The sequence below is a fragment of the Pollachius pollachius genome (assembly GCF_949987615.1).
Source record: "Pollachius pollachius genome assembly, chromosome: 9".
NCBI classification, from domain to species: domain Eukaryota; kingdom Metazoa; phylum Chordata; class Actinopteri; order Gadiformes; family Gadidae; genus Pollachius; species Pollachius pollachius.
Window position 1 is genome coordinate 7,044,703 of NC_136942.1, and position 13,734 is coordinate 7,058,436.

General features: G+C 42.9%; 1 protein-coding gene across 3 annotated transcripts in view; it reads right to left on the minus strand.

Annotated features, from left to right (window-relative positions):
* Positions 1-5,288: 5,288 nt before the first annotated feature.
* The window catches only part of cntn1a (contactin 1a), a 67,577-nt gene continuing 59,131 nt past the window's right edge, over positions 5,289-13,734 (minus strand). For all 3 annotated transcript variants that reach the window (XM_079744083.1, XM_079744084.1, XM_079744085.1), the window contains exons 18-24: positions 13,552-13,622; positions 12,124-12,358; positions 10,845-10,948; positions 10,011-10,200; positions 9,379-9,491; positions 9,128-9,290; positions 5,289-7,662 (exon numbers count right to left, since the gene is read on the minus strand). In XM_079744083.1, coding sequence (XP_079600209.1) covers positions 7,586-7,662; positions 9,128-9,290; positions 9,379-9,491; positions 10,011-10,200; positions 10,845-10,948; positions 12,124-12,358; positions 13,552-13,622 — 953 coding nt within the window. In that variant the 3' untranslated portion in view covers positions 5,289-7,585. The remainder of the gene's footprint in view (positions 7,663-9,127; positions 9,291-9,378; positions 9,492-10,010; positions 10,201-10,844; positions 10,949-12,123; positions 12,359-13,551; positions 13,623-13,734) is intronic.

A 13,734-nucleotide genomic window follows, 5' to 3' on the forward strand; every position in this document is an offset into this window, starting at 1 on the left:
TTATGAAAGTAAGATTTAAGAGTTTATGTGTCATGATACAATTTGCTTGCTCTGATAGAAAATATATAAGAAATTGTGTATCTATATTTTTTGTTTCATTAAAATAATAAATATTCTTTGAAAAAAACGTATCTGAGGAAGTGGTTCCTCTCACCTTGTAAAACCCAATCACCTGATCAGCAATGCTGTTGATGTTCAGCATGTATTGGTGCAGTTTTTGCTGATACTTAAGTGCAGCGAGCTGTGCTTCGCCCTGTAGAGATGACACCTGGGCCAGCAGAAACTGCTCTCTTCTGCCCCACCTTAACCTCGCCATCCGGGATTCATGCTGCAAAGTTGCGCTCCTCCGTTCAATGTTATTTGAATGCAGCCGAAGTGCCGCCAAACAAGAGTGGTTTCCTTGAAGGGACAGTAAAAGCCCACATCCCTTTCCGCAAATATAGCGATCTCGCTGATCACCGTCTTGTTCAGCTTGAGAATCCATCACACCGGAGCGCAAAACTTGACAGACGATTTCTTCCCGGGAAAGTGGTCACTCTGCGCACATGCTTTTCTTATGTCGATCAGCCAATAGCGGAGGTTTGTAGTCTATTTTAAAAAGGCAACCGCAAAAAAGCTGAAACAAGTTTTCAAACTTGCTGTTGCTCGGTCTAACCCAGGCGGAGAGATGAAATGATACTCTGGGTAGGTTGAGCTTAATGAGCCGGCCAGAGGAAACTTTCCTCCCATGCGTACGTGAATGCGCTCACAAGCGCGCTCCGCTCCCTGTAGTCGCCACTGCGGTTTTACAATAAACAAATTGGGTATGTTGTTTTAGAGTAAATAAACAGAAGCATACCTTTTTTTATATTATATACATACTAAAACGCGACTACCTCGAAAACATGAGCCTCTTTTATGGATTCAAACTAAGTGATCACAGGATACTCGCCGCTGGAGGTCGCTGTTTCTCTCTATAGGTTCAGTGATATAGCCTCTCAAATGTTTATCGTGTAGCCTAAGTTATTCAATGTTAACACAGCAAAAGGTTTTGGGGAAGCATTCAGATCACCAATAAGTCCTGGAATAAAATATACAATACTTATAAACATTTAAATCTCAGGAACACTTGAATGACATAATACTGACTTGGCATCCAGGTGGGCTTCATGTTGCCTATGGAAAGCAGAACGTGTATAATGTGCGGTCTTATGCGTAGGATTCTAACGAAGTCTTAAACAGTTACGTAATGGGTGCAAGAAAGAGTAAGGCATTTTGTAAACATTGATTATAGTAAAAGGTTAGTGTAATTTGATGTTTTATAGAAGTTGTAACATGTATACCAGCAATGTAGCACAGCAATACAGTTTACAGGAGGTCACTGTAAACAGATGTATGCTTATGCATTAGACTATGGAGCCTGGATATTGTAATTATTGTATAGCCGGAAATCACTTGGGGACCCCCCTTAGAGTAATACAAAACATTGTGTCCAGGTTGTTTCCCTCAAGTGTTTTGTGATTTCATGTCAGCGAATGAGAGGGATGAGAAAATCAAAAGAATTAAAGCAGATGGTTTGATCAAATCCCTGCAGAATTCGAATGGCCAACAATCACATCTGTGACTTAATTCAAACATCCAGTAGGTTGGCCCTCTCGGAGCATTTGGTAAAAGGTCCAACAATGAATTGAAAAACTGTTTTGAGTGAAAAGCAAAATAGACTATTTCCCAAAGCACGTTAACGCTATAATTCCTGTCAGATGAGTTTCCGACTACTGCACCGTTAAAAGATGCTTTAGCTTTTGAGAATTATTTTTTGAGTGTTATTCTAGATGCAATATATTTTAGTATTGCCTCAGATTTTACATTTATAAAAAACAACCCAATGAACCATGACAATAGTCTACCCCACCCCCCAGGCTGCTTCTACAGCCAATTTGAGTCTAGCTGCAGATCCAAGTATCTAAGAAAATCACTTCAATGTCTATTCCCTTCTCCCCTCAAAGCTTTTGTAGTCAAGATTTGAGCCTTAACCCATTTGTACCGGCTGCTGCGCGGCGCAACATTGTATCTACTAGATACAATGTTTCGCCGCGCAGCAGCCGGTACAAATGGGTTAAAGTTTTTGAAAATAACTCAATCCCTCTACATTTCGAAAAGTCTGGTGCAGAAGCCACACTGAGTGAATGATGCGTCAATTCGTTAGAAATTAGATGGCCATTTTCTCATACAGAGGCAGGCACATTGAACCAGAACAGACTGAGAGAATTGCACTCACAAGTAGCTGACGGATGGCCCCGACATTGCTAAAGAATAACAGCTTTAATTCATTTGGAGTGCCAACCTTTGGGCTGCTTTTCAAGTTCATATTCTGCCAACAGTACCGACATTGCATTAATATAAACTCTTACTGGAAAGAAAAACCTAGACTAACAATTTTATAAAAATAGTTTATTTATGAAGCAACAAGTATTAAATGTCCTCTGAAGCCTTTGAGGTTTGACACTCAAAACCCCAAGTGGACACAAGAAGTTTGAGGAGAGACCAAAGGAAAGGTTTGGTTTTGAGGAAAAGCATGCTCTGTAGAAGTGAAAGACTAGTAGGTCACTGGTCCGGTAGACAGGAGTAGATCAACTTTGTTCTATCCTTATGCACTTGAGTGTAAACAGTAAACACCGTAAACAGTTCAGTCATTTTAATCATGACCCCCCCTTTAAGAGACGGCCATAAATATTCATAGCCCTCGACTGGTACTGGAATTTAACTTTTGCTTCTAAAAAAAAGAAAAAAGTATTCCCTAATTACAAATGAATACCAATACTTTCCACAAATGGTTATTGTGTTCCTGGCTGGCACTGCCATCCTGGATTTTATTCATTTGTTTTGCTTAAAGGTTGACCTTCCCTGGAGTGACAGCAGGTTTGCTGTCACACAACCATCAATGCCAGGCCATCCAGATGAGCTGCCACCTAGGGATAGATAAACAAGATGTGAAAGTACACTTCATTGAACAGCTCTGCTAGATGGATGCAACTAGAATTGATTCAGTCATCTCGACTTTAGCTGTTATATTTCTAGGATCAGCGTCACTGAGCTGCCCCTGAAGTAAAGACAATTGACTCTTACCTAGCAATTGTAAGTGCTTGGGACACGTTTCTGCATGTCTGTACTGTACAGAGCGATAGTATTTATTTTTCTAATTCATCTGAAAAATGTACTTATTGTTAGTAACTAAGTATTGCCTCTGCTAAATGTAAACGTAAGGCGTCTTGACCGGTTTGTATTCAAGCATTTAGAATTCTTAATTAAATAGTTACATCATTTAAATAGAAAACTCACCAATATGAAAGCCAGCATGAGTCACTTCTGGCAAGATGGTTTGGTTACCGTCAAGAAACCTTCTAGACTAATCATCAAGGGCATCAGTTATCCCTAAAGTGGTAAACTTTAAGTGCCACTGTAGCCGATTAAATTGATCAAATTGATTATACTAAAGCTGCAGCATCTGGCAGTGAAGATGTTGAGGGTTGCCAGACTCAACTCTACAAACCAGCACGTTTGCGCCAATATGAAATTACAAATGCAACGTTGACAGCACAATTGCTCTGGAACAACAGAGGAAACTACTCGGGCAAAGATCCCCTGGCCAACAGTTCAAGTGGAGCAAACCATCTACCAAAAAGTTGCGTTGGAACAAGCTAGTTAAACAACTTCGCCCCAAACCAATGAACCAACCTGTAGAAAGGACCTTGCTAGGCTAGAGGCCCAACCTCACAGCAATGTAGCACCAAAGAAAATCGCATTGCACATATGCAACACAATAACGCAGACATACAACTTTAAATTTGTAATAGTTTGAAGTAGTGTGTACAAGTGCATGAATAATCAGGTACTGAGTAGTCCTATTATAATTACAAATTTGAGCATACTTCAAACTACCAAGCCTAAACCAACCAAATCAACTAATTGGTCTTCAGACTTCAAAAGGTTCAAGTGAAGTAAACAAAACAGAACAAGTCGTTTACTCCCACTTATTTCAGTCTGACCGTCTTTGTTTGTGCTCAAGTTTGTACACTTTACGAGCAATTCCAGTTAAGCCATGGCGATTGTGGGCTCCCCGGTCACCACGTGTACACCCAGTAGACTGTCCCCGGTCTAGCCGCAGAGCGTCGAACTTTCTACCTTCTCCCTGACAGGTGATTTTCGCCGTAGCTGCTACATTTTGACCCGTTTGTTTCTAGTTACGACAGGGCATTCCTAGTGTAGTCAATACCGTCGGGGATATAAGGGGGGGCAGCGGGCCCCCCCATATATGTCAAGTTAGTCAGTCAGCTGGTGCACAACATTCAATAAAAAAACAAATACATACATCACTACTACACAAAAGCTAGAATCTGCCTGCTGCTATAACATGCATGCAAAGTTAACGGGAAAGAAGAGGGAAAGGCCTACTGTTCGCAGCATACTGAAGCTGACAGTTGAAGCTAAACAACTTAAAACTACCTCATGAAATAAAAATGGGGTTACTCACTGCAGGGCTCTTATCGAAGCCCCCAGTGGTGGCCAGGGTTGATTTTTGTTGTTCAGTCAAAAGCAAACACACCTACAAAGAATAAACCTGAGGATCTTTTTACTGACTTGGAAAAAATGAAAATTAGGTGTACAATCTGGAGCTCCAACTTGATGATACTGAGGCTTCACAGTCCGGCAAAAAATTAACCAAAAGCCACGTGTGCCATAATATAGAGGTGAGTTGGTTGACAATTGGGGAACTTAATTAAGGCCTGATTAGCAACACGTTGTGATTGGCTGGGAGAGGAGTTCAAGAAGAGGAGGATTTCACCTTAATAAAATGTTGGCTTGAATCATCCTTTAGCAGTGCTACTTAACATGTACAACGTATTGACATGGGAAGTTACTGACAGGTAGGCCGATTTGCTGCTAAATATTGCTTAATGACGTTGTGAGGCCATTACGTAATGATGTAAAACTGTCCTCATGTAGATTAAACAAAGACTTATTCCAATTGATGGCCATCTCGTATAAATACATAATTAGAAATGTGTTTTTTTAAATGTCTAAGTAATATTAACACAACAATCTGCTGCTAGGGGTGCTTTTTGAAAAATAAGTTGAGGTAGTCTGAAAATGTGTATAGCAACAATATTCTGAGGTCGGAATCAATGATTATATGAACAAAAGCATTTTCAAGCATCCCAATAAAAAGGCAATAGTCACATGTATGAGTTAACTACACTTTTTTATTTGTTGTTTTTAAATCCAGCCGATCAGAGTCCAGTTCCTTCTACCTCAACCATCGATAACAAGTAAAGCGCTTCAACAGCGGTCAACAGCCAATCACACGACACCAAGAACCAGTGGTTTCATTCATTCATCCCCCTAACAAATCATTTGCATTGAATTACAGGATGTTTTCTTTTGAGTGAGTCATTTCACTTGGCCTCAAAGACAACTCAAAGACTCAAGGCGTGAATATGTCTAGCTTTAATTAGGCAGCCAACACACACATCATCCTCATCATCTCCACTGAGGACCGCCAACCCCTGGGGAGGAAATATAATCATGTATATAATGTAAAGCCATCGGAGGGTTCAGAAGAGACCGGTCGATTCCCCCTGCAAAGTATAAAAACCCACCGCTGTAGTAGTTACTAATTTTGTTTTTCCGACGTTCATGCATGGTAGAATGTATGGTTCCGAGTTGCCGCTTTCTCCAAAATATGTCTTACGTTCAAGGCATTCATGCATTCGCGCAGCTGGTCGGATGCTTGGATGTTGCATGGGTGGGCCGGGGGGGGGGAGAAAAGCACTTGGTGGTGGATGTGGATATAGTTACGATGATATAAGCTTGGCTAGCGTCAGTCACACAAATCGTGAATCTGTACGCGGTAGTAGCAGTAATCATAATAATCATAGTAATCATAATAGTAAACGCTGCATTTCTTTTCTTTCCACACTTAGTCCATCAACCTCTGGGAAATGAGATACCTCGAAAGAAAAACTTCTCACGTTTCGGGGACGAACAAATATTGAAAAAATCCCACATAAGAAAACAAATTTGATGATTATATATATATAGACATACTGTATGTTTATCCATATATATATAATCAAATTTGTTATCAAATCAAATATATATATATATATATGAGCTGTTCAGATGGCCACGCTCATTTGGACAAACAAATAATTAAGGTTTACGTTTGCGCAGCGTCTAAAGGAATGGCTTGCTCGTCCGTCTTCAGTCTGCGCACAGACCGATTACGAAAAAAACAACAACGATGCGCGTAAGATTAGGAGCTAGGCAAGTTGGGTCATTAGAAAACATAAAGGAGCCATCGAGTAGCAGACATTGCACGATTACTGAATGAGGTGTCCATCACTGTTGAAGGTGACACTTGAACATAGCCATGGAGGAAAACCTAAATGATGGAACAAATACTTTACAGTAAATGAAAATGCCAACATTCTTTACAAAGCACCAGTTGGTACCATTGGTACCAAGGTCAAAATGACAGTCAAGACAAAAGCATTTCTAAATCCACACACCTCACTGTGTAACACTTTGCCATATCAGATTGGAATAAGGGTAGGCAGGCCTGCGAAGCATTTTAGATACATAAGTATTCAACATTAGATCAAGATGGCCACTGTCACAGCCTTTCAGACTGGGTTCGTAACTGTTTTTCGGACACATTATCTGGTTAATTATAGGGTCCATCCATTTGCTTTACATTCAACTGTGGAATTGTTCTGCCTTTACCATTGTTTTGGAAGTGATTGGGAATCCTTTAATTTTACAATTTGCAATGATCTGCAATAGGAGATAAATTCGATCGAGTATGTATCATTGCACAGATAACACCAATAGCACATTCAAATGTAAATTATTGCATATATTACATTACCATGGCTTTCTTTTTACTATGATGCTAAATGTTGTTATTTGCTTGGACTGTAACTCTGTAATGGAGGATGTGCTTGTTTCTAAAAGACAATAAAAAAAGTAAGTATTCTGCACTGCAGTATTATAACCACAAAGACAATTTCATAAACGTGTACACTTATCGTTCACAACCATCTACCTGTTAGCTTATAATATGGAATGCATTACCGGAGAGGCTATCCAAAACGTCAACGCATCGGAAATTCCGACAAATCACATTTATCGACATATTTTCATCTGTTTAATAATAGAAAATGAAAATAACTGCTTCATAACTCAGAGGGACGGCCACTCGCGTTCACCATCCGTTTTAAGAGGAGATCATTGTGAAAGATAAGAGTCATCGTTTACATAAGGCATATTGAACAAGTTGACAGAACACCGTTATTGAAACTCCACCCAAGATGCTTTGTAGATAGTAAATAAGGGATGTCTTTGCCCATGTCCAATTCGTGTCAAACTTTCTTATTTTTTTTATCCCACAAACATATTCCTTAGTGGGTGGACAGTTGGAATATGTTGTTTTTTTTTGGTTGCGGGGTGGAACCAAAAACATTGTGGAAAGAGTTCATGTCCTCCTACGCTGTCAACATCACAGAGTCCCCTTCACAGGAAGTGAAGACATGAGGTGCCACTACATTCAAAAGTCCAGGCAGAGGAGGGCCACCAGCAGTAGGGACAGCAGGCCCAGAGACCGGGAAGCCATTACACCGTCACCTGGGGACACAGAGAGAATGTTGCTCATGTCAATTGGCATCGTAAGAGTGACTTGTCACGTTAAGGTTAACGTCGTTTTTGTATGAACTCTTATTTCCATTTAGTAATTTAGCAGTTGGTTTGATTTAAAGCAGCTTATAGTGATTTCAGACACAGGTATTAAAGAGGAGGAAGTTGTTTCAGCAAAAATCCATTCCAGCAGCCTGCAGACATCGGGGAAAGAGCCCAGAATCTTCCTGCTGGGCGTCGAAATACCCTAGCCACCACAATGTCCTCCTCCATAAAACAAACTAAATAAAAAGCGGCTTATTTGAATACGAACTACAAACTAGCTGCCATCGATCAAACCTAAGCCATAAATGATAATGTCCCCCCCCCCCCCCCGTCTGAGGAAAACGACCCCCCCTCCTAAACGGTCAGCCATTTGTCAAAGCCAAGTCATTTGTCAGCGGCTCGCTTTTATAATCCTCTGCAGCTTAATTTCCAGAGCCAGAGACGTCAAGCTGTCAGGTGTGCCTGGGTCCAACGATAAAGGGATAAGAGAGCCCACAGGGGGGGCCAGGGGGGTGGGTGCTGATCAAGATAAATTACGGAGGACCCCCACCCTACCACCCATTTGACCCCCAGCACCACATGGTCCATTGGGGGCAAGAAGGAAGATGGGGTTTTGGTCAGGAACCTAAGACTCCACAATCGTACTGTCCTCTCTCCGAACATAAGCCTTCCCAATTGGGAGGGCTTTGCTGTAGTGGCTACTGGGGCGCCCCTGACAGTAACAAATGATTCATAGCCCCCCCGTCTGTGCTCAGCTTTAAACCCACTGTAATCCTTCTGGTGAAGGGCAGGCCTGGGATAAGCAGTCACACCCGCTGCCTCACAACTGTGGCTTTGTAGTGGGGCCAGCTCCCCTCTCAAATGCTTTCCCATTGAAATCAAACATTTCAATTTGGAGTGAAGGGGATATTTCACAACATATTATAGGAATTTATAATCATAATTTATATTGCACTGAACTCTAGGAATTGTAAACCCAAAATAATAATATAGGTGCTTACGGATATGGATCCAAATAGAAAAATTGTAGATAGATAGACAAAGCTAAGGCAAAGGGAACTAACTTTGCCTTAAAGTTAGGGTAAGCAAAATTGCACAAACTCACCAGACTAAGCTCAACTTTATTTAATTTGGGCTGCAACAACAATAGATAACAGATTCTTTCTTTCCTTTTTTGCAGAGAATTTTGTTTATTGAATGCAGTCGGAATGTAAATAGACACGTCAAATATGATGAAAAATGCAACTCAAATTGATTAGACAGCCTAGGATTAAGCAAAAAAAAGGCATCCTAAGAGCATGATGCAGGCCATGTGCTTATCGGCTCTCAGGAAATCCCAAAGGTTTTCCAAAGTGTCAATCCAACACATGACCGATACTAAGCATCGTTCCAATCTCCAGCCCATAATTACCTGTGATGCCTGTGATATGAATCTGTGACACGGCCCCGTCCCCTCCGTCGCTGTGGGCCCGCACCTCCACCACGATGCCCTCCTTGGGCAGGGGGAGGTCTATAGACTTCTTGAAGGTGGTGTACAGAGTGGTGGTGGTTTGGCCCTGCGTTCTGTACAGGACCTATGGACACACACACGGTACACAGTGTGTGTGAATAACAACAAAGCCCGGTTTGAGAAGACGCCGGTAGGTGCAGAAGATCGCTCACCTTGTAGAAGTTCACGGCGGACTCGTTGGCGAGGGGCTCCACCTGCTCCCACTGGATGTTCACCTGCTGACCCTTGAACTTCTTACCCGTGATTCTGGGACGTTTACTGGGAGCTGGCAGGACGAGGAACAACGCAATGAGACATAAGACCGGGACAGAGTCAATCCCAACCCCAAGTTAGGGTGTGGGGGAAGAACAATAGAGCATGGTAAGGTATAGTATAGCAGAGAATAATGAGGTATAGTAGAGTATGGTAAGGTAAAGTATAGTTGAATATGGTAAGGTATAGTCGAGTATGGTAAGGTATAGTAGAGTGGTAAAGTATAGTAGTGTATGATAAGGTATAGTCGAGTATGGTAAGGTATAGTATAGCAGAGAATTGTGATGTTTAGTAAAGTATGGTAAGGTATAGTAGAGTATGGTAAAGTATAGTAGAGTATGGTAAGGTATAGTATAGTTGAGTATCATGAGGCAAAGTAGATTATGGTAAAGTATAGTACAGTGAAGTATAGTACAGGAGAGTAGAGGCAATGTATGGAATAGTCTTGTATGGTGAGGCTGATAGAGTAGAGGTCAGGTGAGGTGGGATGGTCATGTAAAGTAATGTAAAAAAAATCACCCAGGTAACCTACGGGCTTTATTTGTGTTTATTTCCACTGGTTGACTGGGGGGTCCGTGTCCGGCCACGTTGTACGCCCGGACCTCGATGAAGTAGAGCGTGTCGGGTTTCAGCCCGTCCAGCCGGGTCTGGTTCTCTCTGCTGGACACCGCCGTGGTCTTGGTCGCCTGCCCGCTGTCTTCCCCTTTCCTCCAGTACTTTATCTGGAGCACACACAGAGGTCCCATGGGAGTGGGAGAGGACAATGGGCACCGGTCTGTGTTGATGCGAATGCCTAAAATGTTACTTTACCCCCATTACGTAATTGGTAATGAATTTAAACCATGATAACTAATGTATATTTTTGATATGGATTTTTTTATCAGTAATAAGGAAGTTGATAATGGATCAATAATTTAGGGAGGGGTGTGATTAAATCCATTTTTCTCCTTCTCACGCCTTCTCGGTAGAACCAGTGCTAGGCAATTTATTTTCATTTGTGGTTTTATCTTAACAGTCCACTTGTTTCAGCATTTTATTTTATTGTTTATTATTGCTCATTTCTTATTTTTCTTTACTTGTTTGAAAAAAATAAAAATTCAATTCAATTCATTTTTGCGTTCATATTTTGAACATTCTCTCTGTAAAGACATAGATACTATACACCAGTTTAACTACCAGCTACCAACTACTAGGCTTGTCTAAGTTTAAAACTGGAAAAAAAATCCAGGACCAAATGTTGACGATGTTGGCAAACTGTCAGATTTGTTAGCTACAAGCTAGCACCTTCCTGATGGGAGCTGCACAGTTGGCGTATTTATTTGAACCGGAGGAAGCAGGTGAGGGTGTGGGGTTACGGCTGACCCACCTGGTATCCATCTACGTTCTCGTGCTGGACTGGATCCCACCCCACCACGGCGTCCGTGGCATAGAGAGGTCGGCCTACCACGTTCGTTGGGGCCTCGCTCGGAGCTGTGGAGGCAACGAAAAACACATACGGTAAATTTACATTTTACTTTTTATAATACGTCCTCTCATTGTGATTTCCCATTTTGCATTTCGGGCTTTTAATCCAACACACACCGACAGCGGGGTCAACCAGACCGGTGTTCTTGCTCAGACCACCTCAAAACTCAGCTCGGAGGAGCCGGTGATCAAACTAGCAACCTTCAGGTTATAAGACAACCCACTGTACATACTGAGCTACGCCAACCCTTTTCACTACCGATTTATTACATACCAATACTACTGAGTCGTTTAGCATTCACTATTATCCAAAGTGACTTTTTACATGCTTTACATTTTTTGGACTGTTTTACAAATTCGACGCAATGTCATTTACAGGCAGGTGCACTATATTGTATACGGTATGTGTTACGCATAGATGTTTTACACATTGACAGAAATAACCAACACTCCCATGGGTGTTACCATAACAACCAGGCATCCCCCCGTCGGGCCGAGTGTGTTGCCTCTGCCGGTGTGCCGACATGTTATCTCCACTAGTCTGTCAGTGGAGCTTAATAAGTGGGCTAAATGCTTTGCATCCTTGGGTGAATGATGAGCTTTCTGGTTCATGCTACAAAGATCACGCTAATCCCCCCCAACCCCCTTCCACCACTGAGGGGCACGCGGGAGATAGAGCGAGAGGGAGGGTGAGGGAGGAGGGACGACAGGTTCTCCGTTTACGGGTATTAAAATTCCACACGTCTACTCACACATGTACTGTGATGAAGCGCAACCAACTGCAGGGCAGAGCCTGGGCCGTGATAATAAGGTGACACTGACAGAACGAAATGGCAGAGTGTTGAAATATTACAACCCGAGGGAAGCCCTCATGGTGGTAAAACCCCCTCACCATCACCATCAACTCAAACTCGCCGCCCCTAGCTTGTACGAGCTACGAGCTACATGCTACGTGCTACACGCTACAAGCTGAAAGCTACGAGTTACAAGCCACCAGCTACAAGCTACCAGCAACATGCTACGAGCTACAAGCTACGAGCTACGAGCTACAAGCTACCAGCTACAAGCTACCACTTAAAAGCCATGAGCCTAAGCTACAAGCTACGAGTTATGAGCCCAAGCTACAAGCTACCACCTACAAGCTACGAGCTACAAGCCTTTTGGCGGGCTGCATCGCTTACCGTCTGGTGCGGAGAAGACCGAGGCCGGGCGACTGTAGGGGCCCTCTCCGTGGTGATTGAAGGCTTTGACCTTCACGTCGAACTCGGTGTAGGGCGGGATGGTGGCGTCATTGTGGGTGTAGCGCCGCTCCAGCGGGTCGGACACCATCACCTTCCGCCACTCCGTGCCGTTGCGAGGCTTGAAGGCGATGATGTAGCCAAAGTTATCGCCGTAGTAGTACTGCGGTTTCACAGGCTGAAAAGGGACACATAGGAATTGGTCAGAACCAGGTGACAGGAAATTCAAATACAAGTTGGTTCACTGCAAAAGGGTGTGAGGAAATAGAGTCAAGGAAAATTTACTGAACATTTAAAAGACACATTTTAGACACATTTAAGACTATCCCACTGATAGGCAATGTCATATGCATTTTTAATTGCTCAAAAGGGGAAAGGACACATATTGATTTATTAAGTGGTCAATGAAAGCATACATCAAATGAAAGAGCCATCCTTTTCACTCTCATCTTGAACTGTAGTCAACCTCAATCACTAATTTCCCATCTGGGATGTGCTGCTTATTTTGTCTAACTGGAATCAAACTGCTTCAGTGCATCAATCTTCCCATCAATTCAACCTGTAACATTATACAGTCTGCATCTCTTTCAAAGAGTGTTCCTATAGATTTAGGGATGATACTTCAGGGATCATCCTCCAACGGCTATTTAGTGAAGTTATGAGACTCTGCAGGGTTGGAAGCCTGTCCATCTCTCTCCTGCCTCATCGCCTGTGTGTGTGTTAGCGTTTCGTCATCTGACCATATGTTCAAGACAAATGTGCCTGCGTCAGCTCCTCTCTACCCTCCAAACACACTTGGCCGCCAGCTGCTGCTGTTAGAATGAACCGCACCGCTGCCAAGCACAGGGGATACGGTGCGATGGAATGAGCGTTCTATCAGAGAGATGCACAGGTCAAAGGATAAGACGATCATAATGTGATCAATCAGCTGCCCATGGTGCATTTCAGCTTTGACACATCAGGTTAGTCAGCGTCTATAAAGGTGAGGTCTCATGGAGATGCTTTGCTGTTGACCCCAAAATTGATTTAAAAGTTACGGAAATGCCTATGTTTTGTTTTGAAAAACATAAATGCTAAGAACCAGCTAACATATAGGTTGCTCTTAACATCAGCCTTCAGCTGAAGACCAGCATGTCTAACTTCTGGGTACTGTTGGCTAAATAGAAATTTGCAAAGGTCAAACCAAAAGAGAGAGGAAGTGAGAGGGAGAGATGGAAAGAGAGAGGGAAATAGAGAGGGAGGGAGGGAGAACGAGGGGGGGGGGGGGGGATTGAACGAACGACAGAGAGGTAGACAGGGAGGCGGTGAGAGAGAGGGAAAGCACGTGAGAGAGCGGCGGGAGAGGGAGCGATGGAAAGTACCCCGACTCACCGTCCAAGTGATGGTCAGCTCCCCGCTGGTCCCCCCGCCCCCACTGATGTCCGAGGGCGCCACCACAGGATCTGCGACCAGACAGAAATGCACTGAAAACTCCCCAGCCCACACGGATAGAGAGAGTCCACACACACACACACACACACACACACACACACACACACACACACACACACACAC